General features: G+C 44.3%; 1 protein-coding gene across 4 annotated transcripts in view; it reads right to left on the bottom strand.

The window, feature by feature from the left end:
• The window catches only part of RC3H2 (ring finger and CCCH-type domains 2), a 46,090-nt gene that overhangs the window by 30,122 nt on the left and 808 nt on the right, over positions 1 to 15,160 (bottom strand). For 2 of the 4 annotated variants that reach the window (XM_080990819.1, XM_080990822.1), the window contains exons 2-3: positions 8,249 to 8,295; positions 1,519 to 1,816 (exon numbers count right to left, since the gene is read on the bottom strand). In XM_080990819.1, coding sequence (XP_080846945.1) covers positions 1,519 to 1,816; positions 8,249 to 8,262 — 312 coding nt within the window. In that variant the 5' untranslated portion in view covers positions 8,263 to 8,295. Of the gene's footprint in view, positions 1 to 1,518; positions 1,817 to 8,076; positions 8,296 to 15,160 lie in introns of all 4 variants that reach the window. The other 2 variants (XM_080990820.1, XM_080990821.1) reach the window with 2 other exon arrangements.

Below are 15,160 nucleotides of genomic sequence, written 5' to 3'. Positions count from 1 at the left end.
GGCATGGTCTGCACTTTAAAGCTCCATGTCAGAGCGCCCCCTCTTCCCCCCCCCGAGCTTTCCCTGTGAAAAGCTGCTCTTTAAAGCTCAATCAGACCAAACAGCGATTTGCAGAAAACTTGAGTTGACATTTGCTCTGCTTGAGCATTAAAGAGTAGGTTTTCAGGGGGAAAGCTCCAAGGCAAAAAAAATCCTCACACTCAGAAATGGAGCTTTTAAGCGCGGACTTGTACTTGGAAAAAGTGGGGCAAAAGGTAAGTGCAGATAAGCCCTTCACCTGAAACTGAAGGCAAAGAAGGCAACAAAACAAAAGGCCAGTGAAACAGAAGGAATAAAACTAATGAAATATCAGAACTATTAAATGGAAACATACTAGCACGGTTTCCATATAATGCTAATATTTTTCCAGGCAAGCTAAACCACAAGCCCAGGTTCAGACAACATGCTAAACCAAACCATGGCTTAGTTTAATGCAGCAACAAAATTACTGGAGGTGCAAATTAGCCACCATTCCCTCTCTGGAAGCCTGCACCTCTGCAGAAAGCCATGGTTTGGCTTAGCAGTACATGCAAACAAGGTTGCTATGAAATTAACAAGTATAGGGTGCCTCCTCTCTCTCTTCTCCTTGAGACCCCCCCTTTTCTGCCTGGCCTTTGGCTTGTCAACTTTAATCCCCAAGTATAATCAAACTTTAAGTATATGGCACAGGGCTTGCCCACATAATTATAATAATATAATATTAATTTATTATTTATACCCCCGCCCATCTGGCTGGGTTTCCCCAGCCACTCTGGGCGGCTCCCAACAGAATATTAAAAACATGATAAAACATCAAACATTAAAAACTTCCCTAAACAGGGCTGCCTTCAGATGTCTTCTAAAAGTCAGATAGCTGTTTATTTCCTTGACATCTGATGAGAAGGCGTTCCACAGGGCGGGTGCCACTACCGAACAGGCCCTCTGCCTGGTTCCCAGTAACCTCACTTCTTGCAGTAAGGGAACCACCAGAAGGGCCTTGGAGCTGGACCTGAGTGTCCGGGCTGAAGGATGGGAATGGAAACACTCCTTCAGGTATACTGAGAGGTAGAGCTTGGTATCATCTGCATACGGATGAACACCCATCCCAAGCCCATTCTCCACTTCCTCCCCTGTGGCAACAAGCTGGCTCAGGAGGGCCAGTATATGCCATGTAGCATGTACAGTGCTGCCCTTCAACCAAGGGGAATGGCCAGAAAATGGGGGTTAGGAGCACCAGCAAGGAGGCTGCCTCCACTGTCCCCAGCATCTGCTTGCCTTATGGAAAGAACAGCTGAAAAAGAGAGAGATTCCCTTCTCCATCTATTTCCAGTTAAGGTATTTGAACTCCCAGTGTGTTTTTTCAGCTCCTGTACACAAGCAAAAATTCACAGGAGGATCAGACCTGATATTATTATTATTATTATTAATTATTATTATTATTATTATTATTATTATTTTGAGAGGTATAAATTCTAACCAAAACAAGCTCCATTCCTTTACCTGGGCTCCAACTAATTGGAGAAGTGCAAAGTTTACAGGAAGCACATCAATGTCAGTGTTGATGGCTGTCTGGTCAAAAGGGCAGGCCTTGCGGTGAAGCTTATTCAAGCAGGTCTTGCAGACCGTGTGTGAGCAGCCTAAGCTGATGGGCTTGTGCACATTCTCGTCGAATTCGTTGTAGCAGATTGGGCAGGACAGGAACTCTGTCCACTGAGCCGCCTGCACAGGCATCGTGAAAGCCAGGCACTCAGTCAGATAGCTAGCAAACCATGCTGTCTCTTGTTCAGGGGTCTGGCGGCTGTGAAGCAAATAAATAAATAAATGAATAAATATTTTTCTCCAGCTATATCCAAAGCTGATCACCAGCCACCAGTGACACAATGACCTTACCCACCCACCCCAAATGGTTTTGTAAATATATAGTTCCATGTAAGTGTCTACAGTTCATGTACAGTGAAGACCTTCCCATCCATTGAAGTGTTAAAAACACTGCATTTGATAACTAAGAGGCCACAGCTAATCCATTTTTTGTTTGTTTGTTCTGGAGTAAGGTTCCATGTGATTAGAAAGTATCATGGCAACACTATGAATTACTATGACTTTACTGAATTGTATTAATTGCATTGATGACCTTGTTGCTGCTGTTTGCTTTATTTATACACTATTTTGTTTGATATTATGATGATTGCAGTGTTTGTTTTTTATGCTATTGTTAATATTCTGAACTGCTTTGAGTTCAACATTTGTTGTTGGAAAAGTGAAATACAAATATTGTATCAAATATACAAATGCATTTTTGAATACAGACATATGTACATTCCTTTGCTTTTTCAAGCTGCAAAAAAGGTTGGGAGGTGTTTGTTTTCATTTAGAAACAAAAAGCAAAACACACAGCTGTCTGCTACCTAGGATGCTACACTGGCATGGGGGTCCGGGTTGACATTCTTACTCAGTGGCAAACAGCAGACAGGTTAAGATGGCATACATATATCTTAGATCAGCTACAAAAGCACACGAACGCCTCAGTGTTGAGAAGGAAGACTGCAAATATAGTCGTACCTTGGTTTTTGAACAGCTTAGGTCTTAAACGTTTTGGCTGCCAAACGCCGCAACCCCAGAAGTGACTGTTTCGGTTTGCGAAATATTTTTGGAAGCCGAACGTCCGATGGGGCTTCCACTGCTTCGGATTGACTGCAGGAACTTTGGTTTCTGAGCGTTTTGGAAGTCAAACGGATTCCGTTCAACTTCGAAGGTATGACTGTATAGCATTGTTTCTGTCCCTCAGTGGCTTAGCCTGAGTTGCAAACAAACTACTGGGCAATTAGACAATTATCTGGCTGCACCTACCCAACTGAACTCACTATTTGCTACACAAGCCTAGTCGAGCCCAGATGGCCCTGCAAATGGAATAACCCCCACCACCACCTGCAAACACTACACCACACTCTTCTATTTTCCAGGGACAGTCCCAGATTTACGGAAGCTGATGTAATCCTGGAATGCCCCACTTTTCCTTAATATGTCCCTATTTTCATCAGAGAAGTGTTGTAGGATACAGAGTTATGCAACCCCTGAGCCAAGGAGATAAGTAGCTATACAACCTTTAGAAGACATCTGAAGACAGTTCTGTATAGGGAAGTTTTAAAATGTTTATTGTTTTATTATGTTTGTATATATGTTGGAAGTCGCCTAGGGTAGTTGGGGCAACTCTGTCATATGGGCAGGATATACAGTGAGGGGGAAAAGTATATGATCCCCTGCTAAATTTGCCCGTTTGCCCTCTGACGAAGAAATGACCATTCCATAATTTTAATGGTAGGTTTAATGGTATTCTGTCTCTCACAGCTACAATAAACCTACCAGGGCAGAGGGCAAACGGGCAAATTTAGCAGGGGATCATACACTTTCCCCCCTCACTGTAAATAATAAAAAGATGATGATGATGATGATGGAATAGGATGTCCCTATTTCCATTGAGAGATGTTGAAGGGTATGCTAACCTCAAAAGACCCTGCCACAACAGTCAGTGAATGGGCTAAACAAAACACTTTCAGCCTACCGGCAAAAGCAAAAAAGGTAGGGGCACAGCCTAGCCTCCTTTGGGAACAAGTTCCACAATCGGGTTACAGCCACTGAGAAAGTCATCTCTCTCCACCAGGGAAGAGGCAGGCAGTTAAAATAAAGATAACGTACCTCCAAGCTCAGATGGAATGAAGGGGAGGGGGGCACTTTTGCAGGTGATTTTACATGACACAGCTAGGTTAGCCAACAGGTGTTTGGCATCTAATGCCTTGGGTGTCTCTAATCCTGCCAAGCTCCCAGCTTCCAAGGCAGTAACATCCACAGCCGTTGGGATCAGGACGACAACACTTAGATAATGCAATTATAACACACAGGCACAGTTCAACTCTTTGGGAACTGTGGCCAATCACATTTAACCAACCTGTCCTTTGTAACACCTCAGGTTTGGGAGATGCAGAACCAATCCCTGTTTGTTTGTTTGTTTGTTTGTTTGTTTGTTTGTTTGTTTGCAAAGCTTTTTCTATTTGGCAGAGTCAGAGCTGTGGGCACATTGAGATTACGTGGAAGCATGGGAGTGGGGAGAAAGAGCACAGAATGCGATATTAGGAGTGGCTTCCTGAGCATCTGTTTTTGCTATCCAACTCCTAAGTTAAGTTTCTAGCCTTTAGGTTCATGAAGAAATGCTTGAAAGTGTAGGCAATCCCTGTTGCTGAATCATAGAAGCCTAATGAACAGCAGTAGGGCATTGATGCCCATGCCCATGGTCAGCAAAACTAGAATGAATTATGCAAAATAAGGGAATTTGCATGATTTACACAGCCTGGGCAAGTTCAACTCCAGCATTTTAATTCTGTTAGGATGGGAATGCACGAAGAATGGATACCTAGGCGGCCCTGAAACCTGGAGTGGAGCTAATTCAACATTCTCACATGCCACATCCTGGCTCCCAAATTGAGAGCTGCACATCAAAACTGAAATGGGAAGCAGCCCCACCCACAGTGGGCAGGCCTTGACTTTCAGGTACCACAAGCGGGAAAACCACTAAACTGGCTGCTTGCGATGGGCATCAGCAATCTCACAGCAATACGCCTCTCAGTAACATGCAATGGTTGTCTGGATGTGATGATGGGCAGGGTGAGGGCTAGCAAGCAGAGACTGAATCCCAACAAGACAGAGGCACTATAGATGAGAAGTTGCTGGATCTAGGAATTACACATATTGCCTGTTCTGGATGGGGTTGCAATCCCTCTGGTGCCAGCTGAAGGGCGGGTGGGCATTTTTTTGGGGGAAAGGTCCTTGTGGTCCAAACTGGACCCTCTGGCGGGCTAAAATTGGCCTACAGGCTGGAGGTTCCCCACCTCTGTTATAAGGAATGATTGTTTATAGCTGGCATTTTTAGCATTGTTGGTTTTATTAAGTATTGAGGTTTAACACATTTTCTTTGCTACCTGCTCTGAGGCAGCTTTATACAGTGAAAGCATGGGTTATGAATAGGTTGAATCCAACTAAGCTCTACTATGAATAGTTCTATTTAAATTAATGAGCCTAAGTTTGCCATGCCCATTGATTTAAATGGATCTGCTCTGAGTAAGACTAGCCCTGGGTACAACCCTAAGCTTTAAAATAAATATGGGCAGCTTTATTCGAAGACCCTTATTTTGCTACCTTCGCCAGAAGCCAAAGATAGCTCCAGGCAGAAGGGGGGAGTTGGCGAAGATGACGGCTTTGGGCTAGATGTCTTCAGCAGGCTAATGCTTGCCTTGCTTCTGTTGCTGCTGCCCATGGTCGTATCTTCCTCTTCCAGGCCCAATACACACTGCCTGCCAGGGAGAGGCTGCTGGTTCTCTTGCTTGTGCCTGTCACTGCACCCTGGTTCAGAGGCAGAAGGTGCACAGGCAGGAGGAGCAGCAGCAGCAGCGCCAGAAGGCTCCAGGGCCGGCAGTGGTAGTCCCTGTTGAGGAACGGGCCTTGGCAGGGCCCCAGCCATGTCAAACCCTGATGCTGGCACTTGCAAAGAACCACTGGGTCATCATTCAACCCATCAACTGGGGTAGATTCAAAGAGTCAGGGCTTGGACCTTGTTATGCAGCTGAAAAACAGGAATGAAAATATGCAGCCACATTAGATTCTCGTGAAGGTGAACAAGGAAGACAGTAAATCACTTCTGCATAGTGGGCAAATCTGAATTGCACCTGAATTCCTCAGTTTCTGATTTCATATCTCACTCGGGCTTTGGCTGTGCAACAATCTAATTAGTAGCAACACATTAAAGTGCTTACTAGAATGCTGCTGATTAAGACTTGCTTTTTTGCATACACTTTAATTACAACCATCTGTTAAAAAATTCTGTTTGGAACCTCAGCTATCTAATGCCCTTAAGCAACAGGATATGCTTGATACACAGTGTTCTTATCTGCACTCAGAGTATTAACATTTGGAAGGCTTATTATTTCTGATTCTTCCAACTTCTGATTTCTGTGCTGCTTTTGCTGATGTAACATGTACAGGCATTCCCCCCACGCGTGATCAACTCACAAGTGACCATGTATATGCACAGCGCTGGGAAATAATTAAATAATTCAGTTCTGTAAGGCGCTTTTTTCTTTTACAAAGTCCCCCATGATATTCTTGCAAGGAAGCTGGTAAAATGTGGGTTGAATGAGGTAAGTGTTAGGTGGATTTATAGCTGGTTGACTGACTGAACCCAAAGAGTTCTCATTAATGGTTCCTTGTCATCCTGGAAAAAAGTGACAAGTGAGGTGCTGCAGGGTTCTGTCCTGGGTCCGTTGTTGTTTGACGTCTTTATAAATAACTTGGATGAAGGAACTGAGGGAATGCTCATCCACTTTGCAGATGGCAGCAAACTGGAAGGGCTAGCTAATGACGCAGAAGGCAGAATCAGAATTCAAAATGACCTCAACATATTGGAGAACAGGGCCCAGGCTAACAAAATGAATTTCAATAAGTCAGGGCCTGCACTTAGGCAGGAAGAACAGATGCACAAATATAGGATGGGGGACACCTGACTAACTAGCAATACATGTGAAAATAACTTAGGAGTCTTAGTAACGCACAAGCTTAACATAAGTCAACTGTGTGATGCAGCAGCGAAACAGCTAATGCTGTTCTCAGGTGCATCAACAGAAGTCTAGTGTCCAGATCAAGGGAAGCAACAGTACCACTCTATTCTGCCTTGGCCAGACCATACTGGGAATACTGTGTCCAATTCTGGGCACCACAATTTAAGAAGGATGTTGACAAGCTGGAAGGTGTGCAGAGGAGGGCAGCCAAGATGGTCAAGGGTCTGGAAACCAAGCCTTATGAGGAGCAGCTGAAGGAGCTGGGCATGCTTCGCCTGGAAAAGAGGAGACTGAGAAGAGATATGATAGCCACCTTCAAATATCTTAAGGGCTGTCACATGGAAGAGGCAGCAAGCTTGTTTTCTCCTGCCGTGGAGGGCAGGACTCGAACCAATAGCTTCAAGTGACAAGCGAGGAGATTCTGACTATAAACATACAGAAATTCTTTATGACAGTAAGAGCTGTTCAACAGCGGAACAGTCTCCCTCAGGAGGCGCTGGACTTTCCTTCCTTGGAGGTTTCTAAGCAGAGGCTTTTGGATGGCCATCTGTCATGGATGCTTGAGCTGAGATTCCTACATTGCCAGGGGTTGGACTAGATGACCCCTAGGGTCCCTTCCAACTCTACAATTCTATGATTCTGCTATTCTATGATACGGCATCACAAATAACAGTGGAGGTTTCTCCTTTGTAACTGTGCTCAGCAGCAACTGTTAAACACATCCGCTGTGAATTTGTCCTGAAGGAGGATAACAGCAACTATTAGCCATTAAAAATTAAACAAAACCTCCATGGTCAGAGCCAGTATACCTTTGTTTATTAGATGTACAGGACAAAATAACAGAAGATGCTGGGAGCAACACGGGTTGAAAGAGTTTTGCATGGGTTTTGCAATCTTTCAGATGAGCTTCAAGCAAAATTGGTTTATTTATTGCCCCTACCCCCCCCCCCAATTTCCCCAGGTCTTCAGGATGGGCAGGGTTAGCCTTTTAAATAAAATAAATAAATTACACAGCTTCCTTAGACCAAGCGCCTCACAGCTCAATCCTAACTATGGATAAATTATTTTTAAATTAATGGCACTTGCTTCTAAGTGAACATTGCTAGAAAGATGCTTGTTTATGTGCAATTTTAAGCAGATTTCTCTGAAACTAAGCTTGACTGAAACCAACTTGACAAACTTTCAAATAGTTGTTGTTGTTGTTTAAACTGCATTACACTGTTACTAAAAACAAAGCCATGGTTTCAGTGGCACCAAACTACATGCTTTGGCTAGTTACAACTGGTGAGAATTACACAGTGTCTTCAGGGAGGCGAGAGTCACTAATTTCCATACAAACCAAACATGAATTTGTCTAGTCTATAGAAAGGGGAGGATTCAAAAATTATATTGAGCTGGAGCACCTCAGTCAGTTCACTACTTGCACCCAACAAGGTATTCGCATGGAATTACTTACAGAGAGGACTTCCATCTTTTACACACCAGTTTTCTTCTGTAGCAGCCAGATAGAGACCTGAGTCATAGTCAAAGCCCAGGGAAGAACAGCAGTCACAATAATAGCACCCTGCATCGTTTAGACGTGATGACTTGAAGCTTAAATAAACCTTCTCTAGATAGTACAGACTCACTTATTTCTGCACATTGCATGATGTCTGCCACAAGCCAGGGCTCAGTCCTGGAATATGTGAAGAAATAAAGAAGACACACACCCTGAGCATGTGCAGAATGCCATTCCTTCATGTCTCATTAGCCCCTGCCTACTCCCACATTGCTGGGGCCAGCAGACAAAACTTCCAGATCACACAATCTGTCTTTAGAAATGAAGCACCAGCCACAACCAGGCCTCCCTATTAGAAGAGTTTCATATAGTGAATGGCTGCATTCGGGTGTCATGCTAAACCATGACTTATAGTGATTGGAACAAACGAGGTTTTCCTTGGCCCACTCCCCTGTGGTGCTGCTATGCTGGTCAAGGAGATCAAAAGCTTCTGCTTCCATTTTGCTTCCTTAATCACAGATTGGTGCTATGTCCAAATGCCCAAACTGTGGTTAATTTTAACTATGGTTTGTTGTAGCAACCCTGCTTCATGCCCGTGGACTGAAATTTAATCCATAGTTCACATGAAATATAGATTGGTCCAGGCCATAGTATATCATAGTTGATGGCTGACTGTGGACATGGAGATCACTACTGCTGTGCTCCCTGCAACAAACTGTAATCCATGGCCTAGTACTACATCTGAACCAGGGATTGTGGCTTGTTCATGAATACAAACTTTGGCTTGAGCAAAGTGGGAGCCATCTACACCTTCATGGCAAGCCATTAACTATGGTTTACCACAACCTGGGAATGCAGCCTTTGTCAGCCTTGCATGAAATAACAAGCTGTGGTTAATAAACAATGAAAGTGAAAGCTTTGGATCACCTTATAACAGCATTGCAGGAAAAGGGGAGGGGGTGAGCTTGTGATTTGCCTAGGCTTATTCTCTTAATGATAAACAGTAGTTTAATGTAGCCTTCCCCAGCCTAGTAGCCTGAAGCATGCGGAAGGCGCAACTCTCACCCTCCCTAGCCATGCTGCCTGTGGGAGGTGCAGTAGAGGTCTGGAGGAAGTACAGTGGTACCTCTGGTTGCAAATGAAATCCGTTCCGGAGGCCCGTTCGCAACATGAGCAGAACGCAACCAGCGTCTGCACGTGCACGGGTCGTGATTCACCGCTTCCACGCATGCATGTGACGTCATTTTGTGCGTCTGCACATGCGGGAGCGGCGAAACCCGGAAGTAACCCATTCTGGTACTTCTGGGTCGTCGTGGGACGTAACCTGAAAACGCTCAACCTGAAGCAAACATAACATGAGGTATGACTGTATAGTGGGGTGGAGGGAAGCAAATACTGCACAGCACGTTATTGGCTGTGCTGCATGCTGGACCCTCCCCTAACTGGGGGTACAGTGAGTGCTCTGTCATCCAGTCCTTGAACCTGCAGGTGCTGTTGGTTTGTTTTAAATAAAATCTCCTCCATCCACAATGACTGTGGATGAGGAGGCTGATCTGACTTGTGTAAGTGAAACCTGGGCAGATGAGCAGCAAGGAGTTGGGTTTTCCCCAGCTGGGTATTTTTTGCCAACCTGGGTATTCAGGGCAGCATGAGGGGGGGGGGATTTGGGGGGTGTCCTGTAATACTCTCTTTCTAGGCTTACCACATGACCAAATTCAAGTCCCGTGTGCAGAGGACATGTTAGGAGGCTGCTGGTATATTGCCCAGTTATCTTCCTGCTTGAGCTGACATAGGCAGTCTCTATACCGTGAACCACTGAGCTGTTGGTCATGGGGGATTTCAATATTCATGCTGGATCTGGGGCAGCTGAGTAGTTCATGCCTATCATGACAAAGATGGGGCCTTCCGAATATGTTATTGGTCCAATGCTTACAGCTGGACATGCTCTACAGGACAAAAAGAGGGTGATCTATCTTTCCCTTTTCATGATCAAGTTATCCCCTGGTGAGATTCAGACTGTCACTGTACTTTTCTCTATGTGGAGGAAGGGTATCAGTTAGGATGGCCCACTCTGACAGAAAGATGCCAACAACTACTACTACTACTTCCAGAGGTTGAGTCAAACAGATTCCCAAGCAGTTGGGGCTCCTACCTCCCCAGCTGATAGGACTGATGCTCCTGTCTAAGTCCCATGGAGTGAAGAGATGACCTACTTGATAAAGCCCAGATAGCTCTGTGGTACACCAGGGAGTAAAGGGTGCTCAAGCAGGTTGGGAGATGGCTTGAATGTGTGGAGGAAAACTCCAGACAAATGCAACTGAACTAGTATTCATTTATTATTGAGTCTGCTTAGTAGCAGTGAAGGAGGCAAAGAGTGTTTCTTTGCTTCTTCCATTGCATCCTTTATGTGCTGTCCCGCAGAGCTATTTTGTTGCATTTAACAAATTGGCCTAAATGAGTTTTTGGAACCCACAGCATCCTGCTATGTCTTGTTTGCAAGACATTTTAAGGATAAAATTGTATCTGCCAGGACTTGGACTCTACTATTGTAGCAGGTCAGTCTCAAGAGGTACCCAGAGTACTGTCTGGGCCAGTTTTGTTGGACGAATTCCAGCTGACATGGCTTGAGGTTGTGGACAATGTGTTGATGGATCACTTGACTTCTTGCTCTTGCCCCTCATAGCTGGTAAAATCTACGGGGCGGGGCTTGTTGGGCAGGGAGGGGAGGGATTAATGCCTCGTTGCAATATGGAGCAGTCCCAGGCAACCTGATATAGGTGGTGTTAAGGTCACTCCTGGTCTATATTCCCTGGACCCAAAAGATATGGACAAAATAGAAGAGTCACTCCTGTCCCTTTCTTGTGCAAGGTTCTCAAGTGTGCGGTCACTAACCAGCAAAAGACAATCTTGATGGGATTGATTTGCTGGATCATTTCTATTGGAGTTTGTTCCTGCTCTTGGCAGAAAAACTGCCAATATGATGACCTACGTTGGGAGAGATGGGAGTGTCGCCCTGTTGATTGTCCTCTCAGTGGCTTTTGATACCATCCATCTTGCTATCCTTTTAGAGTTAAAAATGGGTGGTGCTGCCTTGTGGTGGTACCAGTTGTAGCTGTATGGTTAGCTCCAGAAGATGGTGTCTGCAGGGGGGGGGGGGTATTGTTTGGTCCCATGGAATCTCCAATGCAGGTTTCTGCAATGTTCAGTTTTATCCCCCATGCTATTCTACATCATGTTGCTGAATGGAGACATTCAGAGTTTGGGAGTGTGTCATCAGTACTCCAATCCAGTTAAGGCAGAGACACTGTTAATGGGCAGTTCCTCAGTCTGTACAGGGTGTGTATGGAACCTGTTAGGATGGGATCACACCTCTCCTGAAGGAGCAGGTACTCAGCTTGGGGGTACTATTGGATCCATCAATGTCACTGCAGACACAAGTGGCTTGCATGGTGTCTGGTGGCCCAGCTGCAACCCCCTCTGGATTAGGATAGTCTGGCTTTGGTGGTCTATGATCTAGTAACCTCTAGTTAGATTACTGCATTATATGTTGAGCGGCCTTTGAAGATAGTTTAGAAACTGATGCTTCTGCAAAATTATTGACTACGACCAGCTAGCCCAATAGGGAAGAGTGCTAACAAGCCAAGAGAGGAGGTTGGAAGAACCAGAAGATGACCCCTGACCTGTCACAGAGAACTTGGCACTGCTTCTGCCATTGGCAGCAGACCCACACCCCCGGAAGAAACATGTTCCTTCAAGTGCACCAGTCTCTTAGTGAGTATTATGAGTGTGCTGTGTCTCGCCTTTAAAGGGGGGGGCGGGGCATGACCAGTTGTAATGTCTTCAAAGCTACTGCCTGGTCTTGGACCCCTGATGTCATTCTTTAACTCTTTAGCTATACAATCTGTTAACGTAGCCTGACGTGTACCATTGCAAGCCTTGAATGAAGCTTATTTTCTTACTCACACATAAGCATTTGAGTGGGAGCTTGGACCATCTTTCCACCTATGAGCCTACCTAGACCCCATGACAATAATCTCAGGTCCTTCTTAGCGTACCACCTCCAAAAGAGGTTTGCAGTGAGAGAACAGGCCTTTTCAGTGGTAGCTGGCCCCCAACCCTGCAATCTGCCTGTCACCAACACTGTTATTTTTATGGCACTAGGGGAAGACATTCTTATTCTCCCATGTATTTAAGCATTGATACTGTGTTGGGTCATTTGGGGTTTTTGTAGTAGAAATTGGTGCTTACCCTGCTGCTGAATGGGGAAGAGTGGTTTTGTACTCTGACTTATTTTTGTGGGTGAATGCTTCAGTGTATTTTTTAAATACAGTATTTTCTATGGGTTTCTTCAGAACTTCTTTGCAGGAAGCAAAATGCAAATAAGTAAGTAAGTAAATGATAAAAAACATCTGCTTGGCACAGGGCTGGGAAAGACTTGTTTATCATGACATACAAATGCAGCCAGCAAGTGGTATAGGACAGGACACAGAATGGATGCAACCTTTTGTCCTACAAACCAAAAAATTGCCACTTCTGAGAACAGATAATTCAATTTATTCCACAAAAAGAGCAGCAGCTCAAGGCACACCAAAGCACCACCCTGCTACTTCCATTTATAACTTTGCTTGAACCAAACAAATTTTAAATGAAAACAGTCACATTAGCATTAACATAAAAACATTAGTAACACTTTTTGTATGGCTGTGAGATTTTGTGTGTTAGGGTTAAATTGGGGGAGGATAGTTGGGGATTTTTAATGGTAGTTTAGTCTGAAATTTATTCTGTTTAACTCCTTGATTTTTAAATTCTTTAGAAATGAATTTTAATTTTTTTATTAAAACGGTGCCAACTTTATTTTAGAAACGTACAAATACATGTCAAAAAAGTAGGGGGAATAAAAAAAAATCAATAAAACTAACATGGGAAACTGCCAGACTATCTGTCCACACAACCCAGTTTTGACAGACTGACTGGAGCTCTCCAGAGTTTCAGTCAGAGAAGGATCTTCACTTGCTATCTAATCCTTCTAACTGAATATGCTGGGGACTGAACCTGGGACCTTCTGCATGCAAAGGTATGTGCTCTACAAGTAAGCTATGACCACTTCCTTGAGGACTGCTTCCTCGAGCTGAAATCTAAATAAATACGTATAGTTATGTATTTCACTTCTCCAACTCTGCTCCCTTCTACATGGGAAGACAGCTGTTCTACTTGAACACTAGCTTGTGAAAAGTCACCTGTGATGGAACTGATATGGCTCAGAAAGTCAAAGGTTATTGGGCACCCCACTGCTGGTGCAAATAACGGAATTCTGAATTACGCAGAGCTCTTCCAAAAGGTAGCGATTAAAAGCTCTTGCTTGCTGAAGAATTTTGTGCCGCTCAGAAGCCTGCTTCCCTCAAAGTCACATAATAATAATAATAAACATTGCCATAACTATTTTATCTCTCTAGAAATGGTAATGATTGTGTTCAGAACCCTTGATTTCAATCAACTATGCCCCCTTGATGGTTCAAGGCACAGACCACCTCTAAGCAGCTGCAGCAAGCTGAGCTAAATAGCTGGCATCTCTTGAGCTATTCTAGCATACATGCTGCATTTTTCTGTGCTGTAAAGTCTAAGCAGTGGAAAGACAAACTGGGCCTTGTTCAGACCACCATGTAGCTGAGCTTCAATACATTTCCACCAGCATTTTGTCTTCAAATTTCCCACAGGATAGACGGATGAAAAGCACTTCTATCATCTTTGAACAGGAGCACAATCAAATTTTAACTCACAAGCTAACTAACCCCACCACATGTAGGCTTATAAAAAATATTTCTACGCTCACTAGGAGGAAGGTGTGGTGGCGGGAAACTATAATAAAAATAATGGCATTAGGGTGACAAGTTTTGCAAGGATCTAATTTTAAAGCGACCACCTCTGCATACAGAGTACAATGTTAGAAATAATATTTTTGAGAGTTTGAGCAGGTTGCTTGAAATCAGGTGTGGGGAACCTGTGGGGCTCCAAGGCGTTGTTCCACTATAACTCCCATCATCCCTGACCACTGCTCACATTGGCTGGGACTAATGCAAGTTCAAGCCCCACGACACCCGGAGGGCTGCAGATTCTCCATCCCTGATTTAAACTCTCATGAGGACAAGCAGACAAGGAGGCAAATGGTGGTGCCTTTTGCCTAGAATGAAAGGGCTGCTCCGAGCACACCAGAATTCCCACAGGAAAAACACTTCCATGTGTGAAACAGCATACAATGCACACATAGATCATCACATGTGACATAAACACAATACACATGTAGCCTGGGAAGCAGTGGCATGCGTTGTGTACTGTTTCTTTGATAAATATTTCCCATGTACAGAAGTTATCATGTCTAAAGCAGTCCTTAGCAACCTGGCTTAACTGTATGCTCATGTGCATATACTTGACCCGAACATATTAACATGCTGGGCATGCAACCTCACACTTTTTAAAAATCTGAGCTCTGACTGCAGAATCCTGCAGATACATTTTGTGCAACCTGAAAGCTCATACCCAACATTTGAATCATCTCGGGGCAGGGGGTGCTCACATTGTTCTTCTCAAACTTTCCAATAACCAGGGAAAGTTGAAAGTGGAGGCAAAAGAAGATGACAGAAGAGGGCTAGGGGATAAGGAATATAGCACCTGTCCTACCATTAGGCAGACTAAGGCAGCCAACCTAGGCAACTGCTTCTGGGTATCAGGAAAGGGCAACAAATTGCTAATTATTTTGTTTGTTGCAATTTCACTGTTAGAAACAGGGAGAAACAATTTTGGGGATTTCTTCCTTGAGTGCTAAGGCAGCTACCTCGGTCTTGAGTACTATGCATCAAGATCCAGTGTGGTTAGGGAGAAGAGTCATCATCTGCTGTTCTGCCTTGGGCAGCAGAATAACTTAGGCTAGCCCTGGGAGGGTGAGATGAAAAAGTGATGTGTTTCAACGGTGTACAAATACACGGCCCCTCTTCTTTGAGGGAGAAAGTTCCCCTTATTCCTCATACAAACTCTCGCCCCAAGAGAG

This window comes from Podarcis pityusensis (genome assembly GCF_964106645.2).
Source record: "Podarcis pityusensis genome assembly, chromosome: Z".
NCBI classification, from domain to species: domain Eukaryota; kingdom Metazoa; phylum Chordata; class Lepidosauria; order Squamata; family Lacertidae; genus Podarcis; species Podarcis pityusensis.
This window is presented reverse-complemented; position numbering and strand designations above follow the sequence as displayed.